Source organism: Typopeltis vanoorti, chromosome 6, assembly GCF_054136105.1.
Source record: "Typopeltis vanoorti isolate ZY-2024b chromosome 6, IOZ_Tvanoo_1.0, whole genome shotgun sequence".
Taxonomy (NCBI): Eukaryota; Metazoa; Arthropoda; class Arachnida; order Uropygi; family Thelyphonidae; genus Typopeltis; species Typopeltis vanoorti.
The window spans coordinates 34,939,878-34,960,308 of NC_143554.1; the positions used below are offsets into that span (position 1 = coordinate 34,939,878).

The window sequence follows — 20,431 nt, forward strand, 5'->3', positions numbered from 1 at the left end:
ATGAAATAGCATCCTGATATCTTACATTAGACCAAACCATTAGGTTCAGTACATTGTTCTATTTTTAGTACATGGCATTTGGAACTCTTTTAATATACAGATATCCTTAATTCAAGTACCTTTGAATCAAGGATATCCTGTCCTATTTCCAGGTTTGTTTGGCATATCCATATTGGTTGTAAAAAAAAAAAAATAAAAAATAAAAAAAACCTAGCAGAAGGAAGAGAAACTAGTGCCTCATGCTTTGGAGACTGAATATAGCAACAGGCTTCTTTAGTCTTCTCCAGTAAGTGACTAGGTTTCATCTGACAGTGAAAGCCATTCGTCACTTACAGGTCTGGTTGACATTTCTAGCTAGAGATAGTGTGCTTATAAAAACATTACCTATTTGATATGCCTGATCCTCATTTGTGGAAACAGGATCATTGTCATCATATTCTTTCGCACAGGCCTACACATTTTACTGCATAAGCTTCCGTAACCGATAATCTCGCTGAATAGGTTGGTTGCTCCTTATTTCTGGTAGTATCTCATGTCTGTCGAAGCTTGTGTTCATGGGGCTGGTTTGCCTGCTTTGTGGGAGGAAAAAACCCTGCTGTCCATGCTCAAGACCGATTAACTTGGCTGAGGAAGATCCTTAAGATCCTCACGTCATTGACTGGAATTGAACCTAGGACACTCCTTCCCCAGGCATATGGTTACGAAGCACATAGCCATGCTGACTTGCAGCTATTACATATGTAAATTCCGTCCATAACATATATGGCAAAATGAGAAACTTCTTTGGAGTGGCTGCATGTTCTTCAGTTCATAAATGTACAGGATACATTGAAAAAAAAGTTTGCCTGGATGAGGAAGACTATATGCTGTAAACCCCAGCCCTTATTTATTTCATTGTTATGTAGCAGGATTTCAGAACCATTTCTAAGAATGACAAAATATTCTGCTTTTATCATAATAACCATTTCCTAAAGTACTAGCTACTATTAGAGTACCACACAATTAAGCTTACGTCATTACTAGTTTTCTATCAACAATTTTATAATAAACAATTTGTTATATGCCAGATTGCCAATATTGTCAATCTTATGAAGGTGATCTGAAAAGTTTTCAGCCTAGCAATGAAAAAACGAATTTATAATTTCAAAATTATTTTTATTTTTCAACATAATCTCCCTTAAGACTAATACATTTATTCCAGCGATGCTCCAGTGCCATTATCTTGTCCCTGTAGTGGTTCTCAGTAAGATCTGCAAAATACCCCTCTGAAGCTGCAATCACCTCTTGATGTGAAGAAAAACGCTGACCAGCGAGGAAGAGTTTTAGTTTTGGGAAGAAATGGAAGTCACAGGGAGCCAAATCTGAGGAATAGGGTCGACGTTCCAACAACTGATAGCGCAGATCCCTTAATTTTCCCATTGCCAAAACCACTTTTGTGGGCAGGTGCATTGTTCTGATGAAAGATGATTTTTTTCTTCTGCAAACCGGGTCTTTTCTCACAAATTTTTTCGTCTAGTCTGGTTAAAAGATCGGAATAATATTCTCCTGTTAATGTTTTACCCTTTTCAAGATAATTAATAAATGAAATGCCTTTAGCATCCCAAAACAGATGCCATGACCTTTCCTGCTGATGGAACCAACTTTGTCTTCTTTGGCACTGAACAACTGGCTTCTGTCCACTGTTTTGACTGCTGTCTGGATTCTGGTCTGTAATGGTGAATCAAAGTCTCATCCATAGTAATAAATCAATGCACAAAATCTGTTTTATTCTTGTTAAAATACTCCAAGCACTTCAGAGATTTTCATATGCATGCGTTTTTGATCTGCGGTGAGCAAGCATGGCACCCATGCTTGCTCACCGCAAATTGTGCAAAGCAATTTCACACACTTTGACTTGTCAGTCATCCAATACCCGCACTTGATCAATGATTTCTGGTGTTGTTACACTTTTTGGACGTCCTTCACGTGGATCATCTTCAAGGCTGGTACGGCTACGTTTAAACTCGGCAGCTCATTTCTTAATTGTTGAAAATGAAGGAGAAGAGTGCCCATGAACTTTTATGAACTTGAATGAATTTCTTTTGGCATTAAACCTTCTTACAAAGAATTTTATAACCACACAATACTCAATTTTATCCTTTTCAAAGGAGACAACACTTTTGCTTTAGGCAGCTATAAAACAAACTACTTGATAGAATGACTTGCAATTTCACATGGATGCTTATGACAGGTGTATCAACTTAGAAAAAAAAATCTTGTCGATAGTGATGCCATCTGTGATTAAGGCTGAGAACTTTTCAGATCACCCTCGTGCATTCGATTCTTCTAAAGTACTACTAACTGCATTAATCCACCTTAGTCTTGGTCTGCTGATGGAACTTTTTCTTGCTGTTCTAGAATGAAATGCCTCTTTGCTAACAACACCTTAGGCCTTCTCATACATTTTTGAATGACAATGGTATCAAATTCCTTTCTAATTGATTTTTAATACCACCTGTTCACTCCTTTTATTTTCCTGAGAACTCTTATATTTGTGGTTTTCTGTTTTGTGATCCAACTTTCAAATTGATAAGCTAAAATGATTTGAAGGTTGTCTTATATATATTGTTAGTTTAATGTTTTGAGCTAATTTTTCTTGTCTTCCGCACACTCATGCACAAGCTTCAATTGGCTCTTAACTGTAAACAACTTTGCTTATTCTGTGATCTGTTTAATGTTACACTGAAAATTGTATCTGAAGTCATGTGGATTTATTTAGTATAGAGCTAATTTTTTTTTTAATATATCTGATTTTGATATTGCATTTGATGCCATTTTTCTTTCAGAATATTATCCATATAGATGATGAATAACAGTGAAGATAGTAGAATAGGATAATAGAAGATTAGTGTGCATCCTTGCATTGTACTTGATTTTACATAAAACCATCATACATTTCTTATCTGAATCATTGAAATGTTTTTCTTATTCTGTAGGTTTTCCATGGAGAAATGCGGTTGCTATTTTCAACGTTTCTTTCTGTTTTCATAGTTTTGCTGATTTTATTAACATATTTCTTACGTTATTTTATGTTAACTAAGAGTTTTAAGTCTTTTGTGTGGATTTATTTAGGAGTATTGATAACCTGAATAAATTAAAGAGCCAATTTTTTAATATCACTGATTTTGATGTCAGGCTTAATGCTATTTTTCTTTTTCAGAATATTATCCTTATAGATGATGTATAACAGTGCATCTGATTTTGCACCAAACCATCATGTTTTTTTTTTATGTTCTGTGAACATGCAGCATTGCTTATATAATATCCCGTTTATACTGCATGATTGTAGTATTTCAAACATATTCTTCTCCTGGCATCTTATATGTTTTTTCTAGATTCTAAAATAAAATCTTTTAAGAAGAATAATGATTCTTTCTAAATTAAAGATACCAGGAAATTATATACTTGGTTTAATCCATTATCCAAGTGTAAGCAAACAAAGTTTGCACATGAAGTATCTTTCAGGACTGGAGCAATTTGTGGCAAAGGTGGTATAAGTTCTCATCACTTGCCTCAGTATCTCCCATTATGCAAAGCACATCTCCTTGTGAACATGTATAATGCTATGCATTAAGGGAAGGGTCACTACCCAGACCGGTTTCAACCTTTATTGAGGCCTCATCAGTGGGAGCCAGACCCAGAAGTGGTGATACTGAGGTGGAAGTAATGGAGAAGTCATATTTTCATATACCAATAAAGGTCAAAACCTGTCTGGCTAGTGACCCTTTCCTTAATGCATAGCATTATACATGTCCGCAAGGAGATGTGCTTTGCATTATGGGAGATAGGCAAGTGATGAGAACTTATACCACTTGCCACGAGTTACCCCAGTCCTGAAAGCTACTTCAGTTGCAAACTTTTTGCTTACATTTGGATAATGGATTAAACCAAGTATATAATTTCTTGGTATCTTTAATTTATAATATAACCAAGTGAAAAACTTTCAGCAGTGATTCTTTCTATATTCTTATATTTCTATATATCCTTATTTCGTGACTGTTTGTCTTGAAGTAACATCATGGTCCTGTTAACTTCTTTCTGAGTTTGTTTCTCTTCTACAGTTTTTCTTAGCTTCTTGTTAAGTATGCTTGCATAAATCTTGCCTGGAATAAATGTCTCAGTTAGGAAAAATGTAGTTCTGACATTCGGTTTTATGACCCTTTATATATATATTAGGGTTACCAAGTAATTTTATAAGCTTGGTTATTTTACATTACCCAAGGTAAAAAAACGTATTTACACACACACACACACACACACACATATATATATAAATAATAAATATGAAACGTACTATTAACTCGGGGTTGGGATATGTTCATTTTTCTAAATTAACTGACTTAAACCCGAGAATTATAACACAATGACATTTATTTGAAAAAAACGCAACATGTTTCGTCAAAAACGACTTCTTCAGGCGATAAGAACATAGAAAGATAATAAAAGACACTTAAATTAACATTGACACACTCTAAAGCTATACAATTATAAAGCCATAATATTCGACTGTAAATTACAGTTATTATGAGCTTGAACTACAGTCCGAGTTAAAGTTCTATTGTTGTACACCTGTGCGTGTGTGGAATCACGCGATCTCCAGTATCTAATAGTAGAGTTGAAAGAGTCTGCCAAATTATAGCTAAGATTATTATTCAAATGAAAAGGGTCTAAGGTGATTTCCCTTGACTCGACAATGCGGCGCTCTATTTCATCATGGCTGATGTGTAGGTTTGAAGTCGATGTCCAATTTATTTCATGTTGGTGGCCTTCGTTCGTGTTTATTGAAAGCAGGACATGGCCCGACAGAGCAGTTGCTCTGGTTCTCTTATAAGCAATGTAATTTCTTAGAACACAATAATAAAAATTGAAGTTACAAATAATAAATATATATATATATATATATAATAAATATATATAGTAAATAAGTTTTTTTACCTTGGGTAATGTATATTAGGGTTACCAAGTAATTTTAAAAACTTGGTTATTTTACTCCTAATCCCAAGTAAGCAAACAGTTAAGTTTGCACCTGAATGTAGTTCAAGTCTAAAGGTGGTGCAACACCAGGGCAACTCATTGTAAGGGTGGGTAAATATATATATGTATGTATTCCTGAGCTTCTACTCAGTTGTTATGGTACATTTAAAAAAAAAAAAAAATATTTAATGATTTTAAACCGAGATAAAATATTAAGTTTTAATGAAAATGATACAACTAATTTCAGCCTTTTACAGCTTTCATCAGGTATCCACTAAAGGTAGAACACAATAATAAAAATTGAAGTTACAAAAAACTGAGAATTACAGGCAAAAAAAAATGCAATACATAATTTACACAGAAAACTTATTTTTCAAGTCGTTCTATCTAACGTGCTATTGTTTGTCATGCGTGCTTGCAAGTTCTCGTGAACGCGAGTATTGAAACAACTGCAGCATGGCTATTAGGGATGTTGTAACTCAAATTGCTGTTCAAATGTTCAGAATTAAGGAGGATTTCCCTGGACTCCACGCTTTTCCTTTCAAACTCATCACTGCAGCGAAAAATGTTTTCGGATTTATCCCAGCAAACTGAGTGACTCTGTAGAAAATCATGAGGATTGTTTGAGAAAAGAACATGACTGGATAGCGCAGATACATGTGATCTTTTATAGCAGATGTCTCACTTATGCTCCTCTATACGTAGTTCAATAGATTTGTTAGTCTGTCCAAAATAAGGAATATTATAATCGCACCATAACTTGTATACACCTGGATATTTCAGGTTGTGATGAATAAGCTTTGGATGGCTTATAAGAGAACAGACTTTAGGGAGTGTAGTGAAAAACGTCCTGATGTTGTATTTTTTAAGGACTTTAGCCAGTTTATTGGAGACTGAGCTAATGTAAGGGATTGAGATGCTACCTTCAAAATCAGTAGTTTCCGTAGTACACTGCCTAGGAGGAGCCAGAAGAAATTTCTTAATCGTTTTTTCAGAATATCCATTTTGTTTAAAGATAAGAGAAAGGTGATTAATAACAGGCTTTAGTAGGAACAGATGTGTTTTGTACTCTCTTAAGAATCTCAAACTTCTTGATAAGATTAAGCTCATTATTATTTTGTATCCATGCTGCTTGTGCTTCACTGTTAAAGATAAAATCATGAAAATTATCATTATCCATAACCTCTCCAAGTTTTTGAGTTAAAGACCTTATTACGTTGAACAAAAATGAAAGACAGCATTTTGTATCTCAGATTCTTTCACTGAGAAGATCTAACCTTGCTTTGCAATAAATTCTTTTAGCGCGTTCTGTTGTTATTTTTTCCTGAAACCATATGAAATTAGGAAAAACGTGATTGAATTTACACCGTTTGAGGAAAACTAACCTGTTGATTCTCAGTCCTATTTTCTTCAATGTTTTTTTGAAAGTTTATTTTTCACTTGGTTAGAATATAATAAATTTAGTTTAATCCTTTATCCAAGTGTGAGCAAACAAAGTTTGCACCTGAAAGTATCTTCAGGACTGGGGTAAGGTGGTGCAACACCAGGGCGACTCCTTGCAAAGGTGAAGAAAACTACTATCACTCCTATCTCAGTATCTCCCATAATGCAAAACACATATCCTTGCGGATATGTCTAATGTTATGCATTAAGGGAAGGGCCACTACCCAGACTAGTTTTGACCTTTATTGAGGTCTCTTCAGTGGGAGCCAGGCCCAAGTGGAGATACCAGCCAGAAGCATTAGCAAGGTCATCTCTACCTATAGGAGTTGCCAAATGGTGTGCCACCTTTTTAATAAATTACTCTGGATTTAGAGAAAGATGTTGAAATTTTTTTTTCACTTGGTTAGAATTAGACATATCCTCAAGGAGGTGTGTTTTGCATTATGGGAGATACTGAGATAGGAGTGATAGTAGCTTGCTTCACCTTTGCAAGGAGTCGCCCTGGTGTTGCACCACCTTAACCCAGTCCTGAAGATACTTTCAGGCGCAAACTTTATTTGCTCACACTTGGATAAAGGATTAAACTAAATTTCTTATATTCTAACCAAGTGAAAAATAAACTTTCAACATCTTTCTCTAAATCCAGAGTAATTTATTAAAAAGGTGGCACACCATTTGGCAACTCCTATAGGTAGAGATGACCTTGCTAATGCTTCTGGCTGGTATCTCCACTTGGGCCTGGCTCCCACTGAAGAGACCTCAATATAGGTCAAAACTAGTCTGGGTAGTGGCCCTTCCCTTAATGCATAACATTATACATATCCGCACGGAGATGTGTTTTGCATTATGGGAGATACTGAGATAGGAGTGATAGTAGCTTGCTTCACCTTTGCAAGAAGTCTGCCTGGTGTTGCACCACCTTACCCCAGCACTGAAGATACTTTCAGGTGCAAACTTTGTTTGCTTACACTTGGATAAAGGATTAAACTAAATTTATCAATGTTTTTTTATAATTTCTTTTGATGTCAGTTTGAGATGCCTCGTCATTTAGGCTATAGATGTATTCCTGAGCTTCTGCTCAGTTGTTATGGTACATTTTAAAAAAACAACAACCGAGCTTCTACATCTGAGTAGAAGCTCAGGAATACATCTATAACCTAAATGACGAGGCATCTCTAAATGACATCAAAAGAAATTATAAAAAAACATTGAAGAAAAATAGGACTGAGAATCAACAGGTTAGTTTTCCTCAAACAGTGTAAATTCAATCAAGTTTTTCCTAATTTCATATGGTTTCAGGAAAAAATAACAACAGAACGCGCTAAAAGAATTTATCGTAAAGTAAAGTTAGATCTTTTTAGCAAAAGAATCTCAGATACAAAACGCTGTCTTGCATTTTTATTCAACGTAAAAAGGTCTTTAACTCAAAAACTTGGAGAGGTTATGGTTAATGATAATTTTCATGATTATAACTTTAACAGTGAAGCGCAAGCAACATGTATACAAAATAATAATAAGCTTAATCTTATCAAGAAGTTTTAGATTCTTAAGAGAGTACAAAACACATCTGTTCCTACTAAAGCCTGTATTAATCCTGACAAAGTTGTAGTAAACAATTCATCACATATTTTACCAGTTGCAGAAAAAGATATTCTAAGCAAAGGTCTAAATTTCATTCCCTCACCTAACTTTATTCCAAAAGAATCTCTGCTTACTAAAATAGAAAAAGCCAGTTCACTTATTCCTAATCATCTGGCAAAACTTCTCCGTATTGAATCCATCTTCATTATCAATAATGCTAAACCTCCAAGAGATAATCTTTCTCCTGCCGAAAGACAGGCCTTAAAGAATCTTAAAAAGAACAAAAACATCATTATTTTACCTGCAGATAAAGGCAATGCCACAGTCGTCCTCAACTCTGAAGATTGCCACAATAAAATGCTTCAATTGCTTGAAGACAACATTACATATTCAATTCTTCAGGATGATCCAACAAGGGAACTACAAAACCGCACAAACAATCTCTTAAAATCTACAATTGAACTTCCTCACAATATTTGCCTTTCTTTACGCTCTCTACACCCTCTTTTATCATGCATTTATGGAGTTCCGAAGATCCACAAGGAAAACACTTCTCTTCGCCCAATTGTGGAAGGAATTGATGGTCCTACTTATAAGCTATCGAAACATCTTTCAGAATACCTCAAGTGTTTCTCCAATAAATCTTCATCGTTCATCAAAAACACCACAGACTTCTTTTCTCATATCAAAAATATTTCAAACAGCGAAAATGATATCATAGTAAGTTTTGACATTATCTCATTATTTACTAACGTCCCTACTGAGGAGGTATTAACATTACTAAAGAACAAATTGTCTAAAAAGATATTTGCTTTATTAAAGCATTGTATTCAATCTGGCTACTTCAGATATAGGAACTCCATTTACAAACAAAACCAAGGTCTAGCAATGGGCAACCCTTTATCCCTGGTTCTAGCAAACATTTTCCTGGAAGATTTTGAAACGAAAGTCATATCGTCCTTCTCACTTAAGCCAAAACTTAGGAGACGTTATGTTGACGACATTTTCATTATATAGAGTCACGGACACACATCGCTCATGGATTTTCTTCATCATCTTAACAACCAGCATTCTAATATAAAATTCACTACCGAACTAGAACGAAATAACTGCCATCCATTCCTGGATATAATTCTTACACGATGCTCTGATAGATTTAAAATCTCTATATATACAGATAACCCACTCATACTAACAGATATCCGCACTGTCAATCTCATCACTTTCCACCACCAAAACTCGGAACTATTTCTACCTTAGGACACAGAGCATGCTCTCTTTTAAATGAACCAGATGAGCTCCGAAAAGAAATTAATCACCTTTCTCTTATCTTTAAACAAAATGGATATTCTGAAAAAACGATTAAGAAATTTCTTCTGGATCCTCCTAGGCAGTGTACTATGGAAACTACTGATTTTGAAGGTAGCACTCAATCCCTTACATTAGTTCTGTCTCCAATAAATTGGCTAAAGTCTTTAAAAAATACAGCATCAGGACGTTTTTCACTACACTCCCTAAAGTCTGTTCTCTTATAAGCCATCCAAAGCTTATTCATCACAACCTGAAATATCCAGGTGTATACAAGTTATGGTGCGATTGTAATATTCCTTATTTTGGACAGACTAACAAATCTATTGAACTACGTATAGAGGAGCATAAGTGAGACATCTGCTATAAAAGATCACATGTATCTGCGCTATCCAGTCATGTTCTTTTCTCAAACAATCCTCATGATTTTCTACAGAGTCACTCAGTTTGCTGGGATAAATCCGAAAACATTTTTCGCTGCAGTGATGAGTTTGAAAGGAAAAGCGTGGAGTCCAGGGAAATCCTCCTTAATTCTGAACATTTGAACAGCAATTTGAGTTACAACATCCCTAATAGCCATGCTGCAGTTGTTTCAATACTCGCGTTCACGAGAACTTGCAAGCACGCATGACAAACAATAGCACGTTAGATAGAACGACTTGAAAAATAAGTTTTCTGTGTAAATTATGTATTGCATTTTTTTTTTGCCTGTAATTCTCAGTTTTTTGTAACTTCAATTTTTATTATTGTGTTCTACCTTTAGTGGATACCTGATGAAAGCTGTAAAAGGCTGAAATTAGTTGTATCATTTTCATTAAAACTTAATATTTTATCTTGGTTTAAAGTCATTAAATATTTATTTAAAAAAAAAAAATATATATATATATATATAAATGGGACTATGGAAGATCTACTTTAATCATCTGGAATTTGATTGGCTGACCAGTTTTACTGAGTTATGCAGTCTAGCCAACATAGATTTTTATACCTTCAAATTTGAGCATATCTGGTTGAATATCCTCCTCTAAATGCTTTCTACATTTCAGTTTCATAAAACATTTTCTGCATTCAGTTCTGAAATGCACTCTTTCCTCCATTCCAAAGCTTTTTTTTTTTGAAGCTTTCAGAATATTTTGGCACCTTCGTGATATTGAAGTATATTCTGTGGTCTTCCCAAAGTCTTTCTGTAATTTTTATATAACTACTTTTATGCACAATTTAGCTTTATTTGGAACTTTTAATGCAATCTCTTCAGAACTTTTTGATGTGAACTTCAGAACTTCTTGTCCACTGCCTCTTTATCTTTAGAATCCTCAGTGATGTTCTGTTTTTTCTTGTCATTGCAGACAACTGGCTTAATCAGTCAATGATTCCTTCACATTTTGCCAACATTTCGAATGTTTGGTTCTTGTTTTTGAAATCTCACTTTTTCTCCAGTAATATTGGTATATTTTAATCTTGCTGATCTCTGAAAGCTGCTCAGCCTCGAATCTTTTTAAACTTTTGTGTTTAATTTTATTTTTTGTGATGCTCATTTTTATACTCTTCCAAACTAAATGGTGATCAGTTCCTATTTGGAATATCCTGTATACTCTTGTATCATAAACCAGCTTGAAGATATCAATATGAACAATAGTACAGTCAGTATGACTTTTCTCATTTCTTAAGTATTCTCTTCATGTGATTTTATGTATTCTATTGTGTTGGAAATGTTTGTAATGATTGTTTTATGCCATGGAGAGAAATCTAACAAGTACTTGCCATTATTATTATTATCAGTTTTTTATTATTTATTTTTTTCCCCCAAAAAATATTTCCTGCTTTGTTATTTAGTTCTCCAACAAGAAAATTTTTTTTTATGTATATATTTATACCCACCCTGATGATTCAAAAAATTGCTCTTCTTTCTTTCTAGAACCTTTTGGGAGGCACAAGTAAGTCCCATTATCCATTTTGAAATTTGCTCACATGACTGTATTTGCCTGCCATTGAAGAAGCTCTTTCCTTTCCCTGATCACTATTGCTTAAGTAAATTATCTTTTAGTTTATTTAGAAGTATCTATATCATTCTTCTTTTTTTCTAATGCCACTTATGTCAGCTGGGTTTTTGTAATATTTCTGCTAATTCTACCTCTTCTCCATTGATGTTTCTTAGTTGATGGTCCAATCCTCGGTTGACGTGACATTTCATTATGTTATAGCATCATATTTTGTGTGTTAAGTAAATGCAGAATACAGTTTAGTTGGCAAATTGCAAGCTTATTCTTGTTTGTTCAGTACCCCAGTGGACAGCCAATAATGGAGTGTGCATCAGAAAGATGAGGCATTGTCCATTGGGTGAGAAGCTCTTCTGTGTCACCTCCATCATATTTTTGAAATTTATCCATTATATGCTATTTTTAAAAACTCTGGATTCAGAGAGCACTTATATTTGTTCCACATATATGCTCCCCTCCCCCTCCTCCACCTTCTCTCCAAATGAGGTGTTTGCACACAAATTGCAATACCTTGTGGGAATGTTTTTTGTTGCAGAAAGAACCAACAAGAGTAAATGTTTTTCTTTCTTTTGGTAGGTTAGTCATCAAGTCAGTGGTTGACCTCAATGTATGGAAGATTTGAAAACTTTCTCTTTGCAGATTCAGGGCACAAACATTCAGCAGAACTATTCATCATGTCTGACCTGGCAACTGTTCATGCTATCCCTTATTGTATTCTATGCCACAATGGAGCTTTATTATAGGTCTAACCCTCTTTCTCTCTGGTGATTTCATGCAGTTTCATTTCTTATGGTCAGCATGCAATACTTTGGACTATTTTTAGTATCCCTGGGAAGACAATGATTGGCTGGGCAATTTCTTCTGCTATATGCAAAAATGCAAATATTTTCCTCCAGATAGCTGATGAAGACAAGAGGAGTGTTTGTTTAAATTGAATTATATTCATAATAGATGTCTCCATGTGCCAGCAAATGTCAAATGTGTTTAAAAGTTTTGGTGGAGATTTTTTAAATGCAAAAGTGCACTCAAGAATACTCGTTCAGCAATAATTTTTGCTTAAATGATTTTTAAAATGCTTCTAAAATCTTAAGCTTAGAGTGAAAAGGTTAATAAATTGTTTAAAGAACAGTGTTTTATTTTTTAGTAATTACTATTTTTCTAAAGATTTTTTAAAAAGTTTAATAGTTAAGATGAAATATTAAGAGGGTCATTCAGAAAATATGGTTACAAGGCATATTTTATACAAATTTATGTCATGTAAGTAACCATTACCTAACAGTCTGTTTTTCACATAGTCACTAAACAATTGGCCTGGTTATTGAATGGATAAGATTCATTCTTCAAGTTTGAATCTCCCTGTAATATAGATGGTTTTGAAAGTAAGTGGTAGCTGATTTTTGTTGAGACCATCTTCATGTTCATTGGAAGCCTGAAATGACAACTTTCATGTTTATATCTCAAGCAGAGTCTGCTGATTATTTCATCATTATCTTCCCCATGGCACTAAATGTGCTACAGGTTAATGTGCTGACCTGTATATGGATAGGATTCACATTATATATATATATATATATATATATATATATATATATATATATATATTTATTTATTTATTTCTGGCATATATAGTTTTACATCTGATGAGCTTGTCCACTGTTCATAAAATCATGAATTTTATGATGTCCTAACAGAGGCAGTTATTTTTCTCACTTCCTCACATATGTGTTTCGTGTTTTCATAGTACATTTAAGCATTAATTATGCACCCATGGTTAAGGAAAAAAAAACGGAAAGCATACCACTTGTATCCTAAAAGCTCATAGCCACCATCTTCAAGGTGCAAACTATTAAGTTCAAAGTGTACAAGGTCACTTTGAACTTAATAGTTATGATCAATAATATTGGCATATGTTTCAGTGATGAATGCTTGCTTTTGGGTTTCATAATTTTTAATTGTTAGATGCATACCTGTATTGCTTGAGGGTTACTACTGGGATCATGTCTCATCCCTGGTAAGAAGAAAACAGGAGAATGATTTAAGGAGTATGTAATAAACCAGCATTGTCACTGAGGTATCAGAATAAAAGCAATTCAACTAGGAAATTGTGAACTTCATTTAATGCTTAAATATTACATTTACAACATTTTACCAGCTTAAGAGAGCGTTGTCAAGAAAATATTTCAAATTATACTAAGTAAACTGTGTACAGAGTCCACAAATCAGAATATGCTTAATTCTAGTTTTTACTATTACAGTTGGTTCAGCATTTGACTCTGCAGCATGCAGCTTTGTCTCTGTAGATAAAATATTTCACTAATGCCAGCTTAAGCTGGTGAAACATCCAATTACTTGTAAATATTTATTTAAATATCAGATTAAGTTTACACATATCCTAGTTATGTTTTGTTTTTAGATAGCTTGATAATGTACAACCATGGAAATCTTTACAGTAAAATTGAAATAGCAAGCATGCATGCATGTCACTTTTTTTGCTGTCAGTTAAATTTTAACTTAAGATGGTGTGGACAGTTCCTGCACAACAGCTTATAATGCACAAATTGCTGCAAAGAGACTTTTGATTGGTATTGTTACAGCATCTCTACCAGCCGAGAACTTTAGATATCACATTGCTTGACAACACAGTTTCTCAGTACATCCCAATGAACTGTCATTAAATATTAGTTACTGAACTCTTCATTTGTAAACATCTTTATCACTGCTCAGACTATGTTAAGAGACAATGTTTACAGTCTGGATGGTATTTGGAAATGCTGCAGTAAAGCTCCTGTGTATACATACATTTGTTGGCTGAATGCAGTGCTATTGGTTACTTTCTAGTTGTATATCACAATAATAAGAAACCATATTTTGTGGATAACCCTCAAAATTTAAAGCAATTTATAAAACTACTATGTATCCTTTTATAGGACTGCAGGTTCAGTGTTAGGAGCAGGATTTCAAGCTTTCATCAGTGACAGAGAAAGAGTTTTGGCAGCTGTAAGTAGTAGCTGTGAGCACTTTTTTTGTTGGCTATAAAATCTACACATAGCAGTGGTACACACACACACATTGTAACTAAGGAAAAGTGCAGCATTCAGCTGTGGAGCAGTACACACCTCTAGTTCTTAATCCAGAACTAGACTTCTTGCAAAACAAACCAGTAAACACAATGAAAACATTACATGTTTACTTCATGCCCTAATCTAGATCGCAGATGAGTGAATGACCAATGCCCTGCTTATTGAGATCTGAAGTGGGTTGAAAAAGTTCCATGTTTGTTCTTTCTAGCAGGGTTTCTGGATTATCTAACTCTTTGCCTAACCATACTAATACTAATCTAATATAGATATGCAGCTTTTTATGGGTGGTATTAACTTAAAATGCTTTGGTGTCAATTCTGAATAACCCAGTCCAACTCTAAATCCAGGAATATTTACAGAAGGTGAAATTTCTCTATCATGCTCTCTTAGAAATGATTAATCTTCCACAGGGTCTATACTATATTTAACATTTAACATTAATAAGTGTTAATGGCATGATAATGGCAGTCAGCCTGGTTGGCTGAGTGGCTAGTGTATCTGCTCTCCAACCAACAGGTTGTGGGTTCAATGCTCACTGTGGTTTATTTATACTGTTATAACTTTTGATATGGCATGGTATGACCTTTGCTATCCTTGCACCATAAAAAAAACAAAAAAAAACACGTAAATTATCATTATTCATGATGATATATCTGTTGTTGACCACAAAGAGTAAAGACAAAAGTGTTTAATCAGCCAGTTTCTTGCACTCTGTGGCATACATCATCAGTATTAAATTATAAGTTTAAAAAAAAAAAAAATATATAATAATAATAATACCATTGATTTCTAAAATAAACTGCCATGCATAGAATAGTCTTAAATTTGATGGTGGACATCATATTGATATATGAAACGTGGTTTGTGTATTAGAGCCTTAGAAAGCTATAATAGATAAGCAGATCAAAGTTGGGCTTAAAAAAAAAAAAAAAAAAGAAATTGCACCTTTGTAATCTGCATGCTGTTGTATATCTGCCAAAACATGTAATGGTTTTTGTAAAATGTTGTTGACAGTTTTAAGATTGTAGCTATTCTTTAGAAGTAATTCCCTGGGGTAATTCATTTCCTGTTACCAATTACAAAATTCCCAATGATGTTGAGTTCACCTAAACTGTCTCATTCACCACTTAAGAGACCAGGTGTATACAAATTGACAATTGACATTTATGACTTAAGGGGTGAAGCGAAAAGCTTTTCATATTCCCCGTTGTCTGTTACGGTCACAGTGAGGGAAAATATTATGAGCAGTTTGCTTGCCCAGAATGGGCATGGAGATTATACATCACTGAAGGAAGTTAAAATGGCTTTTGGTCTTTTGTGTTTGAATGTATCCGTAGGCTCATAGGCTACAGCTTGCTGAACTAGATCATTGGGATGATCTAGTTCAGCAAGATCATTGGGATGAGTGGACGTCTTTAGGAAGAACTTTGCAGCTAAGGTTTGTAGGAAGGAGAAGATATAAGGAATATTTGTATCTCGGTGAAGTTGATGATTTCTGATGAACCATGGGGCGTTTAGGATCATTCTCAAGCATTTGTTCTGAACCCGTTGCAATTTGATAATATTTGTAGTGGAGATGTGGCTCCAGGCTGGAGAAGCATAAGTAACTATAGGACGAATTGTCAGCTGGTATAAAAGCAGTTCAATTGTGATGTTTAGCTTGCTGCTTCTGTTTATTAGGGGGTAGATCTGAGCGATGGCTTTAGATGCCTTTGTACATGTAGCCTTGATGTGTTGGTTAAAAGTTAATTTTTTGTCGAGGACGACACCTAAGTAATTTGTTTCCATCTGCCAGGGAATTTTGGTGTTGCATAATAAGATGTCTCCTACAGGAGATATCGACCTTTTCATGAAGAGTATAGCTGAACTTTTTAGGGGATTCATTTGCAGTCTCCATTTGGAGAACCGTTTTCTTGAAGTTTTCTAGTAACGAAATGTGGTCGGAGAGATCTGACTAATAATGCTGTGTCATCTACATACAGGGCCATGATGGATGTCATTGGGTTGTGCGAGATATCAGACATGTATACAGGGAACAGCAATGGAGCCAGTAGTGATCCCTGTGGCACTCCGGCCAAGATGGGTCGCTGAGATGAGGTAGTGCGATTAATCTTGACTTGCATGGTCCTGTTTTGCAGATATGAACTAACTAAATGTGTCAATTTCATTGAGATACCAGCTGAGATAAATTTATGTAGCAATCCAAAGTGCCATATTTTGTCAAATGCTTTGGATAGGTCAAGGAAAACAGCTCCCGTGTATTGATGCCAGTTGTAGCTGGTAGTAATGTATTCCACAATTCTGTGGATTTGGTGAGTAGTACTGTGGTATTACCGAAAGCCGAACTGCTCTTTAAGAAGGATATCTAGTTCATTTATTGAGGCTTGAAGACGTGCGAGGATGACCTTCTCTGCAATCTTGCCTAGGTTGGAGATGAGACTGATTGGACAATAATTTTGAGGTAGGTGAGGATCCTTGCCTGGCTTATGTATAGGAATTACATTAGCCAGTTTCCAGGTGGAAGGAAAATAGTGAAGACTTAGGATCGCGTTTATAATTATGGTCAGGTTCACTACTGCTTTTCGGGGCAGAAGATTACCATTTGATCACCCGATTAGTAATGCCGTCTGACCCAGGAGCTTTTTTTTTCTTTAATTTTTTAATAATGCCATTTATCTCAGCAGGTGATGTTGGTGCAATATGGTCAGTGCTGGTGTCAGGAAGTTTGAGTGAGTGTCTGACCTTGCTGTGAATCTTATATATGTGGTCAAAAGTCAAGGTTTTCATACGAAGGCTTGCACATTGCTTCTCCAAATTGTTTGCTATAATTTCTGCTTTGTCTACATCTGTGTGAGCAAGGCCCTGGTCAGAGAATATTGGGGGGGGGGGGATTTGTCTTTCTTTCTGATATTTTTCAGTAGTCCCCAGATGGAGTGATCAATAGGTGAAATGGAGGTTAACTTTTCTTCCTTTTCTACTCAAAGCTCATAGAGAGACCAAGTCTCTATGAGCTTTGAGTACATCTCTTACTGCTCCATTTAATCTCTTTAGAGCTGTTTTATCTTGTGGTGCACACGTGTTACGGAATCATTTCCTAGCTCTGTTTTTGTCTCTGATCAAGTTCATGATGTCTTCAGGCAAACGATCTGGCTTGCGGGCAGATTTATAGGAGGTAGCTACCGTTATAGCAGAATTAATTTGTTGTGTGAGATTTGTAACTGCAGTTTCTACTTCTTCTTTTGTGCGTATGTGAGGAACAGGTCCAATATAATCCTTGAGTGCTGTTGACAGTCTTTCCCATACTATGTAGGAGTGGGAAAGAGGAGACTGGTATTCTTGTTTTCCCAGCTGTAGTAGAATTAGGTTGTGATCGGATGATAGTTCATCCATAGATATAATGCTGTATTGAAGTTTGATATCCTGCAGGATAGCTATATCCAGGATGTCAGCAGTGCCAAACATACTGAGATGAGTTGGTTCGGTGGGGCCTGCCACAACAGCATTGCTTGATCCTAAGTAATTAGAAAGGATGCAACCATTCTTGTTGGTGGTTGTGCAATTCCACACGGTGTTTGGAGTTCAGATCCTCGACTATAATGGTGGGCTCTCTGACGCTTAAGATGGCATTTAGGTCAGAGTGTAGTAGAGATTTTTTGGGGAGGGTTGTAAGCTGAGTAGATTTTCAATCTGCCAGCGGAGCTGGTGACTACTTCCATGCTATGATCTCAAGGTTAGTGGTTGAAGGGTTGCTCACAGAGTGGTGCTTAATGTAATTTTTAATGAAGATGGCAGTGCTGCCGCCTCTGTAGAGTAATCTATCATTTCTGTATAGGCGATAACCCCTTATTTTAGGATTGTCTGAGGGTCTTAAATGAGTTTCACTGATTAATATAACATCTAGTTGATACCTATATGTGAAATCTCAGAGTTCCAGAATTTTGTTTTTGAGGCCATTTGCATTCCAAATAACGATCTGAAGAGATGCTGGAATGAGTTTGTTACTATTCATTTATGAGAGCTGTGAGGATGACCTGCGTTTTACGAAGAAATCTTTTAGTTGGAGGTTGCAGTAGGGTTTGACAGACTGAAATCTTGTAGCATGTTTGCTAGTGAGGCCATAATAACAGTTGTTAGATTTTTAAGTGCTATTGGTTAATTTTGTTCTGGTATTGGTCTATTTGTACAGGTCACATCGGCATAACTTCTTGTTTGCTTTTGGGTGTCTCTATTATTGGAGGTCTCCGACTGTGGCCGCTGAGTCTCCGGTTTTGATGCCTGGGCCTCTGATGTTCTTATACTGTAGGAGGAGGGCTGACTGACTGCCTCCACCCGTCTGTTCTTTGGGTGCTGAGTATATCCTTTGTAGTTCGCAGGATGAGGGCCACCGCAGTTGGCACATTTGGCCGAGGTGGTCCTCAGCTTTGTGCAGGTATTGGTTGGGTGGCTGTCCCCACATTTCAAACATCTATATTCCGCTCTACGTAGATTCTGGGCATGGCCAAACTTCTGGCACCTGTGGCACTGCCCAGAAGATGATCTTTTCCGGAGTGGTTCTGGTGTGACGATGAGACCACGGACTGTTTTTAAGTTGTAGATATTTTTGTAAATTTTATGAATCTCTACTAGGACTAATGGCATGGGAGTCTTGTCTGCTTTGTACATTCTGCTGACCTTGACTGGAGGCAGATCCTGAGAATTAAGGGCAGCAGCTATTTCACAGTGTCAATGTCTTCACAGACACCACGAAGGACCACTTTTAAGTTTTTTTCCGAGCTGAGCACAAAGGTATGATACTCTTCTATAGTCTGTCACTGTTGCTGGCTGTATCTTTATGCCTTCATCCATGTTTTTGGCCTTAATGAAGCCAATGTGCAGATTGGACATTGTGGATCTTAAAGCTGCCCATTTATGCTTTTCTCTAAGGATGATTGGAGGCACCTTTTCTTTGGGAGAAATAGCGGCATTGTGGATCTTAAAGCTGCCCATTTCTGCTTTTCTCTAAGGATGATCAGAGGCACCTTTTCTTTGGGAGAAATAGTGGCGTCCGAACCCTGAGCATCCTGTTCCATTTCGTTGTCTTCGTGTGGTTCTTCTGTTGTTCTTTGCTTTTTGCATGCGCGCACTTCTACAAAGTCTGGAGTAGAAGGCATTCTAACTGATCTTCTGCGACAATGTCTGTGACACTTTCCGGGGGAAACGACTGTATCTTTCACTTTTCACTTTTCCTGGCCAATTGATATTAAGTAGTTCACCTAGTCTTATAAATTCTCTATATATCTCCTCGAATATTGTCTCATTTAGCTGTTTTTCCATGACTATCAATGTGAAGTATCTAAAGTTGGGGGTGAAAAAAAGCTTACCATGCAGTTGAAGCCTTACCAGCACTTATGCAGGACTCAGAATTTTTTGGGTAGGAGCACTAATATATAATGGCATGGTGTTCAGGACACATTTACAACAAATATCACTTGCTGGTCACTCCACACAATCATCACAATTCATGACCACTCAGAATCCACATACAGGTATAATCTGATGCAATTCAATTCTTCCATCCGTGTATACAAAATACAAAATTTTCTCTATATATGGCATATGCTTCTTCATGCAGATGGGATGCTCAGGAGAGATTCATGTGAAAGAATGCATTCAAGATGTGGAAAAACAGTAGGTGCAGTTAATCTGCATTATGTTTCATACCGCTAATGAAAAAATATCAGATAATTTGGCAATCACAAGAATACCATATATTGAATTCAATAACTGTGCATAAATTTGAAGCAGCCATAGAAATGTCACGTTGTCCAACTCAGCATAACAAAAACTAAGGTCTTATTTTAAACCAACTTTGGTCAGCATACTTAAAGACCTAAAAAGTTGGGAACTAGACTATGATATACCTTACACATCTCAACAGTGAATCGTGTTTGATATCTCAATATGATATTCGCCAGCAAGTTTAAGACCTATTCTATGTGTGACGGTTATTTCAGAAATCGGCATGTTAAT

General features: G+C 35.8%; 1 protein-coding gene across 1 annotated transcript in view; it reads left to right on the forward strand.

Annotated features, from left to right (window-relative positions):
• Positions 1–20,431, forward strand: part of bor (ATPase family AAA domain containing bor) — a 353,851-nt gene that overhangs the window by 139,482 nt on the left and 193,938 nt on the right. The window contains exon 6 of the mRNA XM_090394748.1: positions 14,270–14,339. Within this exon, the coding sequence (XP_090250874.1) occupies positions 14,270–14,339 (70 nt within the window). The remainder of the gene's footprint in view (positions 1–14,269; positions 14,340–20,431) is intronic.